Below are 20,594 nucleotides of genomic sequence, written 5' to 3'. Positions count from 1 at the left end.
GTAACTTAGATCAATGTTTATGTTGAGTATTTCTGTAATTTGATGTGGCTCTCTGCACTTTCACAGGATGTTTGTTTGAGACAATGCATTTCTTAACATAACGCACCAATTTCAAATGACGTTTTTGGACATAAAGATGAACGTTGTCGAGCAAAACAAACATTTATTTTCTAACATGGAGTCCTGGGAGTGCCAGGGAAGATCATCAAAGGTTAGTGATTCATTTTAATGCTATTTCTGTCTTTTGTGACACCTCTCCTTCTTTGGAAAATGGCTGTATGGTTTTCTGTGACTAGGTGCTGACCCAACGGTGAAAGCAGACACTGGCTGGATTAACAAGAAGTTTATCTTTAAAATGGTGTATAATACTTGTATGTTTGAGGAATTTTAATTATGAGATTTCTGTTATTTGAATTTGGCGCCCTGCAATTTCACCTGCTGTTGGCGAGGTGGGACGCTAGAAGAACAGAAACTATGTCTGCACTGCATAGGTCTACGGCAATCAAATATCTTTGTTTGTTACTTATGTCCTCAACCATATTGTCAGTTGGCTAGTATTGTTGCATCATCTTTATGTCATGCCTGCTCCCGCTTCCCCTCTCTGGCATTCGAGGGCGCCAGGCTGCCCTTCATTACGCACACCTGTCACCATCATTATGAACATCTGCGCTCATTTGACTCACCTGGACTCCTTCACGTTGTTGATTGCCCCCTCTATATCTGTCTGTTCGTCAGTTCCCCGTGTCAGCATTATTGTCGTAATGTCGTTTGGTTCCCCCTGTCCAGACAGTGTTCTTGTTTTGTTTGATGTCCAATTTCCATTAAATGTTCACTCCCTGTACTTGCTTCTCGTCTCCAGCGTCTGTCCTTACAGAATGCTGACACCATTATCTGAAGCATCAGGGAGTTCTTGTTTTTTGTTTTTGGTGGTGACGTTGGGTCCGGGTGCCACCGCCAATGGAACAGGGGGTGCCTCAGTTGGCTCGAGAGGTTTCCTTGCCTCGGTTGGCTCGGCAGGCTCCCATCTCATGTCATGCCTCAGCCGGCTCGTCTGGCTCCTACGCTACAGCTGGCTCATCAGGCTCCCATTCCACGTCATGCTTCAGCCAGCCCAACAGGCTCCACACCTCAGCTGGCTCGTCAGGCTCCCACACCTCAGCCGGCTCGTCGGGCTTCTACGCCTCAGCCGCTTAGTCCAGCACCCATGGCTCGGCCGGCCCTTCAGGCTCACCCAGGAGGAACTGTTACGCCTGCTCCCCGTTCTCCGCTCTAGAGCTCGAGGGCGCTTGGCTGCCCTTCATTATGGACACATGTCATTTTGTAGTTTTGTTCCCCCGTCCAGACGCTGTTCTTGTTTTGTTTGATGTCCATTTTCTATTAAATGTTCACTCCCTGTACTTGCTTCTCGTCTCCAGCGTCGGTCCTTACACTTTAATTAACCTCTCTGCGCACCGAACCCGGTAGAATGATGAAATTCGACAGTATACGGTGATCGCTACATAAATAGTCATATTAAACATTCATGAAAATACAAGTGTCTCACATGTTTCGAAAGCCTAGAATCTTGCTAATCCAAGGATTTACTGCGAAAGAATACGATGTGATTATCTGAGGATAGAGCCCCATAAAAACAACTATTTCAACCAGCACAGGCGCAACAAAATCACAAACTGAAATAAAATAAATTGTTTACCTTTGACGATCTTCCTCTGTTTGCAATCCCAATGCTCATTGTTACACAATGAATGGTCTTTTGTTTGATAAAATCCATTTGTATAGCCTAACAAGAAACATTTTGTGAACCGCTTGTGTCGTGAATTCCGTCTCATTCCATTTTCGACGACACATTCTAAGTAAATACACACACAAAACGTGACTTTTCCAGTCATGTTTGGTTTCATTGCAATCAACTGGTTGATTGCAACATCAGGTTTGGTTTGTTTGTAACACAACCAAACCTGATGGGTCATTTCACGGGACATGTTGACTGAAAGAAACCGATTTGAAGACAACAAGTAATGACATCATTGTGCACCAATGATATGACCGCTGTTTCGTTGATTGACTGTATTTTAACCCAATGACAACTGATCATATTGAAATCTAGCTGGGTAGATAGACAATGTGCTGAGGTAAACGGCAATATGTGATGTTTATGTGTTGGAAGACCAACCCATGTAGTAAACTCCGGTGTTAAGAGATTCATTCGCCATTGACGATTCATACCGGAAAGAGCCATGCATGTTGCGCTCAGCATTGTTTTGATAAAGCGCATATTCAGCTGTTTATATATCAATCAGTATGGCGACTAAGTCAGGGAAAGTTAAATATAGTTAAAGTTAAATATAAGTCTAAATATAAGTCTAGATATACAGATGTACACACAATTTTAGAAGAAAATGATAGAGGACGATTTGGATTTAGTTAACTCTTGTTAACTCTACCCATCCCGGATCCGGGAGCGTTGTCATCAACTGACACTAATTAGCATAACGCAACGGGCATAAATATTACTAGAAAATATTCATATTCATGAAATCACAAGTGAAATATATTGAAACACAGCTTAGCCTTTTGTTAATCACCCTGTCATCTCAGATTTTGAAAATATGCTTTACAGCCAAAGCAAGACAAGCATTTGTGGAAGTTTATCGATAGCCTAGCATAGCATTATGCCTAGCTAGCAGCAGGCAGCTTGGTCACGAAAATCAGAAAAGCAATCAAATTAAATTGTTTACCTTTGATGAGCTTCAGATGTTTTCATTCACAAGACTCCCAGTTAGATAGCAAATGTTCCTTTTTTCCCAAAATATTATTTTTGTAGGCGAAATAACTCCTTTAGTTCTTCACGTTTGGCTGAGAATTCGACCGGAAATTGCAGTCACGACAACGCCGAAAAATATTCCAAATTAGCTCCATAATATCGACAGAAACATGGCAAACATTGTTTATAATCAATCCTCCAGGTGTTTTTCAAATATCCATTCGATAATATATCAACCGGGACAGGTGACTTCTTAGTAGGAAAGAGAGAAACAATGGCTGCATTTGTCTTTTATGCACATAACACTCTGAGAGACTCCAGCTGACCACTGACGCAATGTTGACGTTCAGGCTCATTTTTCAAAATAAAAGCCTGAAACTATGTATTGTGACACTATACACATTAGGGAAGCCATAGAAAAGGGAATCTGGTTGATATCTCATTCACTGCTCAATAGGGACGCATAGGAACGCAGAGCTTTCTAAATAAGAGTCCCTTCCTGATTGGATTTCTCAGGCTTTCGCCTGCAATATCAGTTCTGTTATACTCACAGACCATATTTTTACAGTTTTGGAAACTTTAGAGTGTTTTCTATCCTAAGCTGTCAATATATATGCATATTCTAGTATCTTGTCCTGACAAAATAGCCCATTTACAGTGGGAACGTTATTAAAATACTGCCCCCTAGTCACGAGGTTTTAACAGGTTAAAATGCCTTTATTAGTATGGCATGTTCAATAGAAACAAAGTTGTTTAAAAAAACAACGTGTTTCGGCTGCATGGCCTTCGTCAGGGAGTGCAAAAAAGGAATACAAGGTCCTCTTTTTAACAGCTTTTCAATTAGCCCTAATTGGAAGAGGGAGTGGTTACACAATTGATTGGACACACCTAGTAAGCAATACTATACACATTAAAAGGTGAAATACTGCAATGTTGTCATAAAAATACAACTCCAAACTAGAAGTATCAGAACACTAACAGGTAGTTCTAACCTTAAATATGCCTGGGAGAGGTGTCAAGAATAAGAAAGCTATATATTCCATAGTACACTAGAACACAGCAAAACATGAACAACAGTCTAAACATAGCTGAGAGCAGTTGAGCAAAATGTCCACTAGATGACAGCAAATGGACCCATCACGACCCTACAGGAAGGGTGAGAAATCCATATCTTCATTTAAACCAGGGTATTTAGTGGCCTGTAGTTTGTAAATCCCAAAACTTTCCCTTTGGTTTAACTGTTTAAGAAGGTCCCCTTTTCTAATAGAGGCCGGAATATGATCAATACCCATAGCTTGTAGGGAGGCAGGGTTGCCATGGTGTAGGGACTTGTAGTGCTTAGCCATGGGGTAGTCTTCATTACCTACCCGTATGGCATACTTGTGTTCCGCTAAGCGGTCTTGAAGGCTTCTCTTTGTCCGTCCAATGTAGAACACCTTGCACTGTGGTCATTCCAATCTATAGATGACATGAGTGGTTTTGCAGTTAATGAAATGCTTGTCCATTTTGGAAGCTGTGTCAACAAAATACTTCTTCTGTGCAATATTACTGCAATGGTTGCAATGGTTACATTAGGATGCTATTGTTCAAGAGGAGGGACTGTTGGATTCAACGTTTTGAACATTGAGATATTAAATAAGAGAGAGTATGGAACCTGCAGAGAAGGGGGAAAAACTATCTCTGGAAGATGGCCACCGAGACAGAGGAGCTATCCATGAAGAACCACTAAGACGGTGACAATCCCGTGACTTTTGTTGTAGTTTAACGATAATCGTATTGTGTTCCTGTTTCATCTGGAGAAGAAGATGTATGTTTTTTCCTTGGGAGATTTTCATTGATTATGTTGGAGTGTTTGTGTTGACCAAATGCCCTCAATAGAGAACTGTATTCAATCAAGAAAACCTACTTCTGATTCCATTATTCCACCTTTCCGCTTTAGAGTGATGCCAAATTACTTGGTCCGCTCACAATATACAGTATATACAGTGCCTTGCGAAAGTATTCGGCCCCCTTGAACTTTGCGACGTTTTGCCACATTTCAGGCTTCAAACATAAAGACAACATCCTTGGGATGTTTAAAGCTTGGGAAATCTTTTTGTATCCAAATCCGGCTTTAAACTTCTTCACAACAGTATCTCGGACCTGCCTGGTGTGTTCCTTGTTCTTCATGATGCTCTCTGCGCTTTTGACGGACCTCTGAGACTATCACAGTGCAGGTGCATTTATACGGAGACTTGATTACACACAGGTGGATTGTATTTATCATCATTAGTCATTTAGGTCAACATTGGATCATTCAGAGATCCTCACTGAACTTCTGGAGAGAGTTTGCTGCACTGAAAGTAAAGAGGCTGAATAATTTTGCACGCCCAATTTTTCAGTTTTTGATTTGTTAAAAAAGTTTGAAATATCCAATAAATGTCGTTCCACTTCATGATTGTGTCCCACTTGTTGTTGATTCTTCACAAAAAAATACAGTTTTATATCTTTATGTTTGAAGCCTGAAATGTGGCAAAAGGTCGCAAAGTTCAAGGGGGCCGAATACTTTTGCAAGGCACTGTATATAGATATAGATATATATATGGGAGAAATGTTGGGTGGTCTGAATTACAGCTGTACAGAACCTTTGGGCAGAATTAAACTTGGTTAAAGCTTCTCTAGAGTCTGTGAGTTATATACCCTGAAAAATAAGAACCTTACACAAGAGTGTTGGCATTTACTCTCGACAGTACAATCACTGATAGTTCTCTATTGAGTTTGAACACAGTGCTGTAGATTTTAACAGTCAGCATGCTGTAGATTTTATCAGGATGTCGGTGGAGAGTACTCCAGGCTGACAGGAAATACTACAGGAATCTCTTCTTTCAGTGGTTAGAACTGCCATAAATACCCAGGAATTGCCTTTTTATTGACTGTTGAGATGAGACTAAGAGGTGAGATCTCTGTCTGTGCATGGTATGGGGATATTTTTTATAAGTTTAATGCGATTGAGTGTGGAATTTGCATTATCTCACTTATGTGTTGTTGTGGTTGTGGTTGCTAGATGTTTTGTGTGCTGTTACTCTCCTCATCATCATCTCTACTAATCCACCCTACATTCATGAAAGAGCCAGAAACATACAACAAGTTATCTTAGGTAAAGTTACTCTTTCTCCATTTGTATTTCTGGGTATGTAAGGGGTGCGTACTGGCGGCAGAGAAGTCAGGCGCAGGAGAGCAAAAGCTGTGTTACAACGGCACAGTTTAATAATAAAAATCACCGTAAACAGAACAATCAATACAATGGGTACAAAACCCGACGCACACCAGAATAACGTGCACAAGAAGTTATAATAAACAATTCCGGTGTCACACCCTGGTCTTAGTATTTTGTGTTTTCTTTATTATTTTGGTCAGGCCAGGGTGTGACATGGGTTTATTTATGTGGGGTGTTTTGTCTTGGGATTTTCGTACGTATTGGGATTGTGGCTTAGTGGGGTTTTCTAGGTAAGTCTATGGCTGTCTAGAGTGGTTCTCAATCAGAGGCAGGTGTTTATCGTTGTCTCTGATTGGGAACCATATTTAGGCAGCCATATTCTTTGAGTGTTTCGTGGGTGATTGTTCCTGTCTCTGTGTTTGTTGTCACCAGATAGGCTGTATAGGTTTTCACGGTCCGGTTGTTGTTTTTGTATTGTTCGTTTTTTCATCATTATTAAACATGTATGAAAATTACCACGCTGCATTTTGGTCCAACTCTCTTTCACCCGAAGAAAACGTAACATCCGGACAAGGACATAGGAGGAACAGAGGGTTAAATACACAACATGTAATGATGGAATTGAAACCAGGTGTGTGAGAAGACAAGACGAAACAAATGGAAAATGATAAGTGGATCGATGATGGCTAGAAGACCGGCGACGCCGACCGCCGAACGCAGCCCGAACAAGGAGAGGAACCAACTTCGGTGGAAGTTGTGACAGTGTATCTCTTTTGTCCTCTCTTTATTAGTTTTCCCTCCTAATAATATCATTGTGTTGTGTTTTCGTTTTTCAGCAACAGTGATCACTAAACATTTCCATTTCATTTATTTCCCTATCTTATTCAATGCTCTCAATCATTCTTCATGGCTGAACACAGCAATTAGAATTTGACCCTATCTCCTCAACCAAATATTCCAAAGGAATAATTGATTATGAAGTAAATAATTGAATGTCAAAGTGATACAGACAGTTCAGAAGACTCTTATGATGTCTGAAGTTCTCTTTGTTCCTGATCCATGTATCAGAACTCTGTCATCTATCAGTCAGTCATCTTTATTTATTCATAACCTCCTCCCTCACTTCTTGAAAGTAACCCAGTACTCTGTTTCATCAGAATTAGGAGCGTGATAGCGCTCGTTGTAAAGGAGATAGACATAGGAGGGGGGTCCTACATGTTAATTAAGTCTGTCTCTTAAGTCTGTCTCTCATAATATGATTTTCTTAAAAGTTCTTAAAATGTGTCTTATCATCATTCGCCTTGTATTAATGTATACTTTGGATCAATTTAGATCTCATTAGAAGAGAGTTTAGTCTTCATAGGTTGCTTGACTAGTTGTACATGAGACATTATAAGGATGTGTTACACTTTGATGAGTATGTTGTTTTCTCTGTTGGTTTGTAAATATATCATTTCAACACACCTTTCTCTCTGTGCTCATATTGGGGAAAGTGCTACTGATATTGATATAGATTTTCCATATCGGTGCCCATTCCTCATTCATAATTCAACATACATTTTTCATCCTGTGTTCTAATTACAACAGTCAAACATCCACTCTGACCCTCAATCTCTCCTCAGGATGACTGATGAAGTCAGGGACATATTTGTGGGACTGGGAAGCAGCATGATCAAGGATGTCTGGGTGTTTGCTGGTTGCTGAAGGCTCCGGGACGAAAGAGAAAAGCCCCTTTGAGAAGGTGAGAAAGCATCCGTAGCATCAACACTGTCTACTGTAAATATCAAGCTCAATCAATATAAAGTACCTATTCTGTAGGGAAAAATGTTGAGCAGTACATCAGTACTATGCACTAGTACTCTCGTCTATACTGTAGTAGTATAAACTGTAGTATAATCTATAGTACTGTATAACTTAATACCTATAAGCTCCCTCTTTAATTGTAATGAAACAGATGGTATAGTGTGACAGGTTCTTTAATGGAACCACAGTGTCTGATTAATTCCTATCTTCTACTGTTCAGCTGGTTGCAAATAATCAGAAGACCAATATGTACGTAACCTGCCAAGAGATGGTGCACACAGTTGGCTGCTTCCCCAGGAAGTTCCGATAGACTAAACATCCCATAAATAGATCCCAGAGTAGGCCTTCTGATCTAGGATCATGTCCATCCTGTCCATTTATTCTTATTCATTATGAAGTATAAACGGATCCTAGATCAGCACTCGTAGTATGAGATGTTTTATAAGTAAAGGCCTTGAGAGACATCCTATGAAGGGGGATCTAGACTGGATCCAGACTGGCTTTTGACTGATGATTGAGGTATTAAAGAAACCACTGTCAGTATCACTCAACAACATGGAACACTTCCCTGTACAGGCTGGGAATTGTGGGGGTTTTCAAGTCAAATTAATCTAGTTTACAGAATTTGCACAAATTCATTGTGTCATTGTGGAATGAGAGTAGAGGAAATTGTTTCAATGTAAATGATGCAGCTTGGGCTCTCTCTATGGGCTATTTGTTGAACTGCAGTTTGTGGGTTCCACGTCATACAGAATATCTAAAGTACCCGTCAAAAGTTTGGACACAACAACTCATTCAAAGGTTTTTGTTGATTTTTCTACATTGTAGAATAGTGGTGAAGACATCAAAACTATGAATTAACACATATGGAATCAAGTAGCAATCATGTTAAAAGTTCATTTGTTAATATGTTTGAGCCAATCACTCTGTTCATGCAGTGTAAAACATTTTTGTTTATGGAAAATATATTTCACAGCGGGTTTACATGGTACAAAGATTCTCTTCACTATACATGCTTGTTTTGTCACATAAACTAAAATTAGGCGAACTATTCGAATTTTAGCAACAAGGAAATGGCATAACGATTTCTGCATGTTTAAAGGTGCAATCTGCAGTTGATACATATTTTGTTAACCTATACATGAATGTGCCCATTGATTCTTGAAGAATATAACTTATAAATGCCTCATGAGCTTAGTCGTTAATGTAAACAAACACTATAAAGCCTCAAAACATGGTTAAAAGTTCACATTTGAAATAATTTATGGTCAGCCCTTGCATCCATAGCTCTGTCTATGAATTTGAGAGTGATTGCATTTCTCTAACCACATCCCTCAGCTTTTTACTGAAACAGGAGCAGGGAGTACTACTGTTTCAACTGCTGGTTGTTGCTTTAAGGTGTTCAGTATGATTCAGAGAAGTTTCATATGATTTCTCAAAATGGTCACAAGACCACATGTATAAATCTCCAAGGTGTACTTTTACTGTCGAATTTGGCACCAGAAATCTATATTCAACAGCTTTAAAAATAAAAAAATGACATTTTCAAATATTTTCTTTGTAAATGTAATGTCTAAATGGTCTAGTTAACATACGTACAGTAGGTGCCTACAATTTCAATACATTGTATCCATGATGCTCATGTTATATGAAAATATCGTAGTGGTTACATTTGTGACCAATGGCAAAATACAGTGGCTTTAACATATATATATATCTCCATAGCAAGCTAAAGCTACATTGTGCACTACTGTTGTTTAGCAATAGTAAATATATTAGCTACCGATATAATTTCTAACAAGGTTTGAAGTTAGATAGTTACGTTGTATCATTAGACTCACATCTGTTTTTATATATATATAAACATATATATATATATATATATATATATATATATATATATATATATATATATATATATATATATATAACATGAGCATACAGTGCCTTGCGAAAGTACTCGGCCCCCTTGAACTTTGCGACCTTTTGCCACATTTCAGGCTTCAAACATAAATATATAAAACTGTATTTTTTGTGAAGAATCAACAACAATCATGAAGTGGAACGACATTTATTGGATATTTCAAACTTTTTTAACAAATCAAAAACTGAAAAATTGGGCGTGCAAAATTATTCAGCCCCCTTAAGTTAATACTTTGTAGCGCCACCTTTTGCTGCGATTACAGCTGTAAGTCGCTTGGAGTATGTCTCTATCAGTTTTGCACATCGAGAGACTGACATTTTTTCCCATTCCTCCTTGCAAAACAGCTCGAGCTCAGTGAGGTTGGATGGAGAGCATTTGTGAACAGCAGTTTTCAGTTCTTTCCACAGATTCTCGATTGGATTCAGGTCTGGACTTTGACTTGGCCATTCTAACACCTGGATATGTTTATTTTTGAACCATTCCATTGTAGATTTTGCTTTATGTTTTGGATCATTGTCTTGTTGGAAGACAAATCTCCGTCCCAGTCTCAGGTCTTTTGCAGACTCCATCAGGTTCTCTTCCAGAATGGTCCTGTATTTGGCTCCATCCATCTTCCCTGTCCCTGCCCAAACCATGATGCTGCCACCACCATGTTTGACAGTGGGGATGGTGTGTTCAGGGTGATGAGCTGTGTTGCTTTTACGCCAAACATAACGTTTTGCATTGTTGCCAAAAAGTTCAATTTTGGTTTCATCTGACCAGAGCACCACCTTCCACATGTTTGGTGTGTCTCCCAGGTGGCTTGTGGCAAACTTTAAACAACACTTTTTATGGATATCTTTAAGAAATGGCTTTCTTCTTGCCACTCTTCCATAAAGGCCAGATTTGTGCAATATACGACTGATTGTTGTCCTATGGACAGAGTCTCCCACCTCAGCTGTAGATCTCTGCAGTTCATCCAGAGTGATCATGGGCCTCTTGGCTGCATCTCTGATCAGTCTTCTCCTTCAATGAGCTGAAAGTTTAGAGGGACGGCCAGTTCTTGGTAGATTTGCAGTGGTCTGATACTCATTCCATTTCAATATTATCGCTTGCACAGTGCTCCTTGGGATGTTTAAAGCTTGGGAAATATTTTTGTATCCAAATCCGGCTTTAAACTTCTTCACAACAGTATATCGGACCTGCCTGGTGTGTTCCTTGTTCTTCATGATGCTCTCTGCGCTTTTGACGGACCTCTGAGACTATCACAGTGCAGGTGCATTTATACAGAGACTTGATTACACACAGGTGGATTGTATTTATCATCATTAGTCATTTAGGTCAACATTGGATCATTCAGAGATCCTCACTGAACTTCTGGAGAGTTTGCTGCACTGAAAGTAAAGGGGCTGAATAATTTTGCACGCCCAATTTTTCAGTTTTTGATTTGTTAAAAAAGTTTGAAATATCCAATAAATGTCGTTCCACTTCATGATTGTGTCCCACTTGTTGTTGATTCTTCACAAAAAAAATACAGATTTGTATCTTTATGTTTGAAGCCTGAAATGTGGCAAAAGGTCGCAAAGTTCAAGGGGGCCGAATACTTTCGCAAGGCACTATATATATATATATATATATATATATATATATATATATATATATATATATATATATATATATATATATATATATATATATATAATCATATCAGATTATTTCTTTCATCAATAGATTGAAGTTGAGTTGGATTATGGATTTTACCATTATCAATTAGCCTGTACATGTATGTTTAAATCAGTGATTGTAACTGTAAAATGTCTTATTTCAGGGGGAATTGGCCATGTATATACCCAACTGAATTAGTCTAATAACTTAAATATTTGATATCAATAGGTTTGTTTAGTGTCTCTTGCACAGTGGCAGACCTAGTTTATGTGAGTTTTTCGGATTAGTCACAGCAGGGGTAGACCTGCTTTATCAGAGTATTGGGACATAACCACAGGTGTAAACCTAGCTCGTATGGGTATTTGGACTGCTCAAGAGGCATCAGAGGCTGAAGGAGGTTGGTATGCTCCATGTCAACATCATGGTCACATGACTGCCATTTGCTTAAGCCAAGCACACCTTGCTCTCCATGACATGATTTGCATTGCACACAGTTTCACTCATGCCTTACTAGCTCATTTACACACAATGCTCAGAGCAGAGCAGACATTACTTATTCAGCTCCTGCAACCTGTACATACTACATATCACATGTTTCCACGGAGGGCCAAGTGTCTGTAGATTTTTAGGAGAAAAGGAGAAAGCCGCAGGTCCCTCCCCTCTGACCTTCTCCTCCAATGGCTTTTGAGAAGGGGAGAGGGGAGTGGACGCAAGGAGTATGCAATTGAGATTTTCCCCCTGACTGGTTGACATTGAGCTATTGGATCTTGTTGACAGATCATGTTGGTGGAATAGTATGCTTGGCATGGTTCAGCTGCATGGGAGTACAGATAATAATAATAAGGTATCATTTATTCAACCTTTATCGCGCTATTCATTACATAAAGAAATCTCAAAGCGCTGTAAAGCAACAACAAAAAACAAGCAATTCATTAATCATCATGAGTAGATTGATGGTCAAGAGACTGAAGGTGAGATCAGTGGAGGGAGGTGGTGGTGAAAGACGGATGCATGCATGGTGCAGATTGGTACCTGAACATGTCCTCGACGACGTGTTCATTTGGCCATTGAAGAACATCTTGACTTGTTCCTATTAGGGTTTGAGTCCCTCCTAGCCTGGTCCCAGATCTCCTTCTGTTGTTTTGCCAACCTCATATGAACATGTTTTGCATGACAACAACAGTCGGATCTGGCTATACATCACAAACAGATCTGGAACTTGATGACTTGCATAAAGCTTGAAAGGGTTACAAAAGTATCTCTAAAAAATTAAACTCTCCATCTCATTTTCAACTCTACTGATTGTTTTGTCACTAAACATGTTGCTGTTTAATAGCGAATGTGCCCACTCTGGTCATGGCATTTGCACTCTAGCTAACAGCTCCCAGACACAGTGTGGGAATATGCTAGATGATGACATTATTATGGACAAAAAGAGCCTGATTATGTTTTATTTGTCAAGTGGCAGCCAAGCATCAACCCTCAATATTTATTGGAAAGGAGCATCAACCTCATCACCTTGCACCTTTTCCACACTGCAAAGTTCATAACTTATTCCATCTGTAGACTAATAAACTGCATGCTTTCATAATGGGAAGACCACACAATATCATCGTATGACTCCAAGTTTACTTTTATATGATGGTTATTATATAAATACTTGCTTATAGAGGCGTTTCCACCGCCATTTCTCACATACAGTGGCAAGAAAAAGTATGTGAACCCTTTGGAATTACCTGGACATTTGATCTGATCTTCATCTAAGTCACAACAATAGACAAACATAGTGTGATTAATAAACTAATAACACACAAATTATTGTATATATTGAATACATCATTTAAACATTCACAGTGTAGGTTGGGAAAAGTATATGCACCCCTAGGCTAATGACTTCTCCAAAAGCTAATTGGAGTCCAATCAATGAGACGACATTACTGAATGTATCCAGAGTATTTTCATATACAGTACATTTAAAATGCACATATATCAACAGCGTAATGTATGGATTCAGTCTTGTGTCAGGTGAACAGTTGTGTCTTCAACTTTGAACTAATATCTTGAATTACTACCATGGTTATGCCTATGCTTATACCTAGCCCTATCCATATAGACCAATTCCCACGAGAGGGAACAAAGCCAAGGAGAAGTTCAACAGAAGAATGTCTTTACCAAACAAATATTGTGAGACTAGTGAATCATTGTTTGGTGACACATTAGTGTCCTTGGACACATTTTTACTTTGTCATAAATAAAACGGACATTGAAAATATTATTATTGTGCATCTATATTTTAGATATTTTTAGCGTAACAGACAGCATCATATGCAGACAGCACAAAATGGCAGAATAGATCACAAGCTACATGTATAAGCAATGGTATTATAACATACCATGACACTCACTGTAATGACATCTACTGAGTCGTGTTCAGTAGGGCACACTGTAGCGCAACATTTTGAGATGTTTCGAAACAGAACATTTTAAATAATTTTTCTTAAAGTCCCTCCCTGTTTGAGTTTGTTTTCTTCTGTTTGGTGCCTAATGAACATGGCCCTGACTAAATAAAAGAAATGACAGTAAAATGACAGAACACACAATGCATAGACAAGGAAGTTGTATTTAATTTCCTGCGATCATATCGAAGGTACAAATCATTGTCTCCTTCCTTACATGTTGATCAATAAGCCATGATGCATTGCATCCATACATTATTGGCTCAAAACAACTTTTACAAAAAAGGATATACAATATATATAAATATATATACTTATAATAAAGACACTTTTTTGTATTATTTTTTCATACACTTTCCTTTGTGCATTTAAGTATTGGTCATGAGTGTTGGTCATGAGTCAAATAAATCTGTTTGTTAAAAACAAATAGAAACCAAGGAAAGGTTCAACAGAAGAATGTATTTACCAAACAAATGAACACAGGTTATCAGGTTATCAACAAAGTCATGAACAGCAATTATACCTAACATATAACATGAAGCCATTCACACAGAGTTTGCATATTTTCCATTCTGCAGTCAGTCAGTCACTGTCTTGTGAAGCTAGAATGATTGCTCTTGAGCAATTATAGGCTGCTAAGGACCAAACACAGGTCATTGGCCTAAACAAGGTAGAGTTCAACTAGAAGGCTTTAGCTAGTACCTCTGGTTCAACTTAACAATAAGGATAATCTAATCCGAACAGCAGAGAAAATGCAGCGCAGCGTGAACCAAACAGAGTAAGGGCTCTATTCCATCCATATCGCTGAAGAGGTACAGATTGCGAAATATAAATATAAAGGTAATTTACGATTGATGTGACATATGCAGTGTTTACCATGAATGCAGTCTCAGCTAACAAGGGAACATTGCCTTTAAATTTCAAGCAAGTTGTAATGCTGAACTTCAGTGATACAGATTGAATAGAGCCCTAAATCTTATAAAATAAATATAGGCTTACCCATTGTCAGCCTTATTTATGTGTTTAAACTGTAATCATAGCAGGTAACACTGTACCTTGAGATTTTCTATCAGACTTCTTTCTGTCTTTTCATCACAGTTAGAGAACTGGCTTTATCTTTCCACCCCTAAGACAACTAAAATAGTTCAAATAGTATTTGAACTCAGGTTTGTCTTGGTCACTCAACATGTTGTATGTTACAAACAGAACTGGGACAAGGGAGGGGTCAGGGACTATTTACACTTGGTAGGTTGAGAAAGACTACAAAACGACAAATAAACAGACTCCCACAACAACTTATGGTACATGCTAGAGCTGTAATCTAAACTAAATCAACATGGTTACCAGGGAAATGGTGTCAGTGTGTCACTGGGTAGAGATATGACCATCATATAGTCAATGCAGAGGTTAAGGTAACGTTACAGTTCAGACCGTGCTACACGTTTGTATGTTCTTCTCTCACGTCACATGATATAGTTTTCAGAATTACAGAAATAAATGTTCATCAGGACAACAGAGTAGTAATAATAATCATATGCATGTTTTTGTATATTTCTATGTTGATCATCAACTGTGTAAACATATAACCAGGTCACGCAGATAGGTAGACCGATACTTCTTCCAAGAGAGACAGGTGCAAAGTACAGAGAAGCCAGAGAACACACACTGAGATTCCTCCCACCACCCCGGGGGACAAGAGTGAAATATTGTTTAAATGGGCATAACATTGAGGGACCTTTGCAGATAGAAATGTCATGCATACAACTGATTTGATTCCCTAGCACGTGGAAGATAATTGCAAACTATTTCTAACTGAAATGGTCTCAACATCAAACCCTGTGGTACCTCAACTCTCATGTTAAGTGGTGTGGCTACTATGGAAATGCTCATTGGCTGAGAGATTGTATAGGATTAATCTGATAGGCTATATGGACTGTGTGTTGTCATAGGGATCTCAGTGTGAACCTCTGGTAACAGAACAGCCATAAAATAAAAGGTATGCCTTTTATAGCCATGCATTTCACCTTTTATCATTCAATCGAGACATGCATGTGCCTCGAACCAGAAACGCCTTTATGAGCCTAGTCTGAGCCAGAATACAGAGTCAATCCAGAGCCCAGAAAGTCAACTCACTTGTAAACCCTGAATGTTTCTGATGGAGCTGTAATCTTCAAAACCAAAACAAACACAGGTAAGAGAAGGATGACTAATGAGCCAAATGGGAAGAAAAAAAATACACATTACAATGGTAGGTGATGGGGTCAAATTGGGGTCATGATAGGGGCTGCACCAAATGTTTGCCCTCTCCTAAGACCATATGCACTGTTTGGTCTGGTCTGAAACAGCTCTGATAGTATGGACTAACAGTGGGATATGACACCATGAATATAGGGAGGTGCAAAATGATATGCCATAAAATGAGAACAATGTTGGGAAAGGAAACCCTTGTCTGTATGTCACAACATCTCCAATAATACGTCACCTTCATGTGTGTCCAGACCTACCTCCTATGACTTCTACTTTCCATTTGCATAGGGGCATTTTAACCCAATACATCTCTGTTATTTTAATTAAGGACGTGTAACCTAATTAGTAAACTAGTATAGGATCAGAATTAGTTGACCTAATAGTCATTTTGGTCAAGTCAGCACTGATCTGTTGATTTTTGTCATAACCATGTCATTAATTTAAAAAAAAAACATTTTTATTTAACCAGGTAGGCCAGTTGAGAACAAGTTCTCATTTACAACTGCGACCTGGCCAAGATAAAGCAAAGCAGTGCGAAACAAACAACAACACAGAGTTACACATGGAATAAACAAACATACAGTCAATAATACAATAGAGAAAGTCTATATACAGTGTGTGCAAATGAGGTAGGATAAGGGGGGGTGAGGCAATAAGTAGAACATAGTGGGGAAATTATTACAGTATGGCAAATTAAACACTGGGGTGATAGATGTGCAGAAGATGAGTGTAGTAGAGATACTAGGGTGCAAAGGAGCAAAATAAATCAAATAAATAACAATATGGTGATGAGGTAGTTGGATGGGCTATTTACAGATTGGCTATGTACAGGTGCAGTGATCTGTGAGCTGCTCTGACAGCTGGTGCTTAAAGCTAGTGAGGGAGATATGAGTCTCCAGCTTCAGTGATTTTTGCAGTTCGTTCCAGTCATTGGCAGCAGAGAACTGGAAGGAAAGGCGGCCGAAGGAGGAATTGGCTTTGGGGTTGACCAGTGAAATATACCTGATGGAGCACATGCTGCGGATGGGTGCTGCTATGGTGACCAGTGAGCTGAAATAAGGCAGGGCTTTACCTAGCAACGACTTGGCTTGGAGCCAGTGGGTTTGGCGACAGATATGAAGCGAGGGCCAGACAATGAGCGCATACAGGTTGAGGATCGGTAGGATAGTCAGTTTTACGAGGGTATGTTTGGCAGAATGAGTGAAGGAGGCTTTGTTGCGAAATAGGAAGTCGATTCTAGATTTAATTTTGAATTGGAGATGTTTAATGTGAGTCTGAAAGGATTGTTTACAGTCTAGCCAGACACCTAGGTATTTGTAGTTGTCCACATATTCTAGGTCAGAACCATCCAGAGTAGTGAAAGCTGGTGGGTAGTATGTCATAACAGCTGACATAACCTGTCATAATATGGTCATAACATTGTCATGACACATATTTAGACCTGTTGTGACAAATATTGCAACATTTTTTTACTGGTTATGACACCTACATAAAAATGTCAAAACCCACAAAACCTACCACACAAGGCAAAACATTCCGTTACACCATAACCTACGTCTCAATAATATGTTTGTTATATACCATTTTATGAAACTGACCATATTAAATTATCATTGTACAGTAATTGAGCACAAATTGATGTCAGACATGTACCTACGTCAATGCTAGGTTGCTGATGACTGGGATAAGTGCAGGAGCAGATTTCAGGAGCAGGACAAGGCACCATCTTTGTGACTGATTACTGACATAAGGGAATGTACGTGATAGGCCTATCTGGCTTATATGATTATGATGGTCATAATGCTTCTTGACAGTGTCATGAAGTGAATTTTCTTAGTCCAAGTAAAGTGACACAGGAAGGTCATAAAGCTTCATGACAGTGTCTGCAAGTTATTTAAAATATGATGAAAAAAATGTCTAAAGAATTCATAAGAACAACAAAGGACTTTAAAACGAAAGGAAACTTCTTGGCAGTGAAAAACACATTTGAATAAATGTGGATTTTGACACTCTTATGTAGAGCCATAAAATAATGCCATGTATGTCACAACAGGTTTAAATATATGTGTTATGACAGTGATATGACCATATTATGACAAGTTATGTCAGCTGGTATGACACATTATGACATGGTTATGACTGTGTCATAATGTGTTATGATGCTGGGTGTCAAGTAAAGTGTTACCGCATACTCTACACAAACATCAGTGTTTGTGGACATTGAATTTAACAAAGTAATACCTGCATCCAAAACTCTGTAGATGGTTTATTCTAGGCAAGCATCTGGAGCTAGAAGGTGGCTCTGGACATGGCTGCTGGCTGACTCATCACCACCCTACTCTACTGGACACAGCCTGTCATAACATCACTCTGCATTCATGGCCAGACTAGGCGGACAGGGCGGGTTCTGGGGGGCTCCATGGAAACATATATATCCCCATGTCGACAAAGGGGAGGGGTCTGTGGCCACTCAGACGTGACTGGCTGGCCTGCAGCAGTAGGTGCAACTCGTCAGACTGTCCCGGTAGGTCCTGCCCTCTGCACTACCGCGCTGCGGCTCATCCTCACAGTATGGCACTGGAGAGGAGGGGAGAGGAGATGACAGGGACGGTACTCCACAGTGCTGTACTAGAGTATCACTAGAGTACTGTACACACCACTGTACGTGCTCAGAGGCTCAACAGTATTGTAGGCTACGTGCTCAGAAAGCGAGAGAGAGAGAGCGAGAGAGAGATATGGCTGGCTGAGTGGGGGACAAGCTCAGTGTTTGTCTCACTTACAGCTCTCCTCCTCCTCTATCCCCGGTCCCTCCTCCTCCTTGTCCTCCTCCTGCAGCAGGAGTGTGTGGGCATGATAGTGGCTTGTGGGGGTGATCTGGCTGGGGCTCTCTAGCTGCAGCCTCCGCATGTGTCTCACCACTGCTGTGGCATTGAATGCTTGCTGTGTAGGGATAGTGATAGGAGGGGCAGAGAGATAGAGGGGGGATGGGGAGAGGGAGAGAATGACTGGAGAGCGAGAGACAGGGGGAGGGGGTTGAGAGATAGGGAGGAGAAAGGGGGTGAGAGAAAGAAAGAAAGAGAGAGGGGAAGGTGATAGAAGCACAGTGATTTACCATATACACTATATATACAAAAGTATGTGGACACCACTTCAAATTAGTGGATTTGGCTATTTTAGCCAAACCCGTTGCTGACAGGTGTATCAAGTTGATGCACACAGCTAAGCAATCTCCATAGACAAACATTGGCAGTAGAATGGCCTTAATGAAGAGCTCAGTGACTTTCAACGTGGCACAGTCATAGGATGCAACCTTTCCAACAAGTCAGTTTGTAAAATGTCTGCCCTGCTAGAGCTGCCCCAGTCAACTGTAAGTGATGGTATTGTGAAGTGGAAATGTCTAGGAGCAACAACGGCTCAGCCGCGAAGTGGTAGGCCACAGAAGCTCACAGAACGGGACCGCCGAGTACTGAAGTGCGTAAAAATTGTCTGTCCTCGGTTGCAACACTCACTACAGAGTTCAGAACAATAACTGTTCGTCGGGAGCTTCATGAAATGGATTTCCATGGCCGAGCAGCTGCACACAAGCCTAAGATCACCATGTGCAATGCCAAGCGTCGGCTGGAGTGATGTAAAGCTCACTGCCATGAGACTCTGGAGCAGTAGAAATGCATTCTCTGGAGTGAGGGATCCCGCTTCACCATCTGGCAGTCCGACAGACGAATCTGGGTTTGGCGAATGCCAGGAGAACGCTATCTGCACTAGCTTCGAATAGTCCCTGCGATATGCAACTTTTCAGGGAAGTCAGGAACCAATATGCACAGTCAGTTAGGAAAGCAAAGGCTAGCTTTTTCAAAGCACTAATTGTTAAATCCATGGAGAATAAGAGCACATCCTCTCAGCTGCCCACTGCACTGAGGCTAGGAAACACTGGCACCACAGATAAATCCATGATAATTGAGAATTTCAATAAGCATTTCTATACGGCTGGCCACGCTTTCCACATGGCTACCCCAACCCTGGCCAGCAGCTCTGCACTCCCCGCAGCAACAAGCCCAAGCCCCCCCCCCCTTCTCCTTCACCCAAATCCAGACAGCTGATGTCCTGAAAGAGCTACAGAATCTGGATCCCTACAGATCAGCTGGGCTAGACAATCTGGAACCCTTCTTCCTAAAATTACCTGCCGCCATCGTCGCAACCCCTATTGCTAGTCTGTTCAACCTCTCTTTCGTATCGTCTGAGATTCCTATAGATTAAAAAGTGGTCATGGTCATCCCCCTCTTCAAACGGGGAGACACTCTAGACCCAAACTGTTACAGACCTATATCCATCCTGCCCTGCCTTTCTAAAGTCTTCGAGAGCCAAGTGAACAAACAGATCACCGACCATCTCGAATCCCACCGTACATTCTCTGCTATGCAATCCGGTTTCCGAGCTGGTAGCGGGTGCATCTCAGCCACACTCAAGGTCCTAAACGATATCATAACGACCAACAATTAAAAAAAACAGTACTGTGCAGCCGTTTTCATCAACCTGGCCAAGGCTTTCGACTACGTCAATCAC

The 20,594-nt window shown here is 40.2% G+C and overlaps 1 protein-coding gene across 1 annotated transcript in view; it reads right to left on the bottom strand.

Moving 5' to 3' along the window:
- Positions 1-18,183: 18,183 nt before the first annotated feature.
- LOC139414406 (calcium/calmodulin-dependent protein kinase type 1-like) overlaps positions 18,184-20,594 on the bottom strand; it is a 33,197-nt gene continuing 30,786 nt past the window's right edge. Inside the window, exons 10-11 of the mRNA XM_071162318.1 lie at positions 18,815-18,974; positions 18,184-18,611 (exon numbers count right to left, since the gene is read on the bottom strand). Of these exons, the coding sequence (XP_071018419.1) occupies positions 18,505-18,611; positions 18,815-18,974 (267 nt within the window). The 3' untranslated portion in view covers positions 18,184-18,504. The remainder of the gene's footprint in view (positions 18,612-18,814; positions 18,975-20,594) is intronic.

Source organism: Oncorhynchus clarkii, chromosome 7 (assembly GCF_045791955.1).
Source record: "Oncorhynchus clarkii lewisi isolate Uvic-CL-2024 chromosome 7, UVic_Ocla_1.0, whole genome shotgun sequence".
Lineage (NCBI taxonomy): Eukaryota > Metazoa > Chordata > Actinopteri > Salmoniformes > Salmonidae > Oncorhynchus > Oncorhynchus clarkii.
This window is presented reverse-complemented; position numbering and strand designations above follow the sequence as displayed.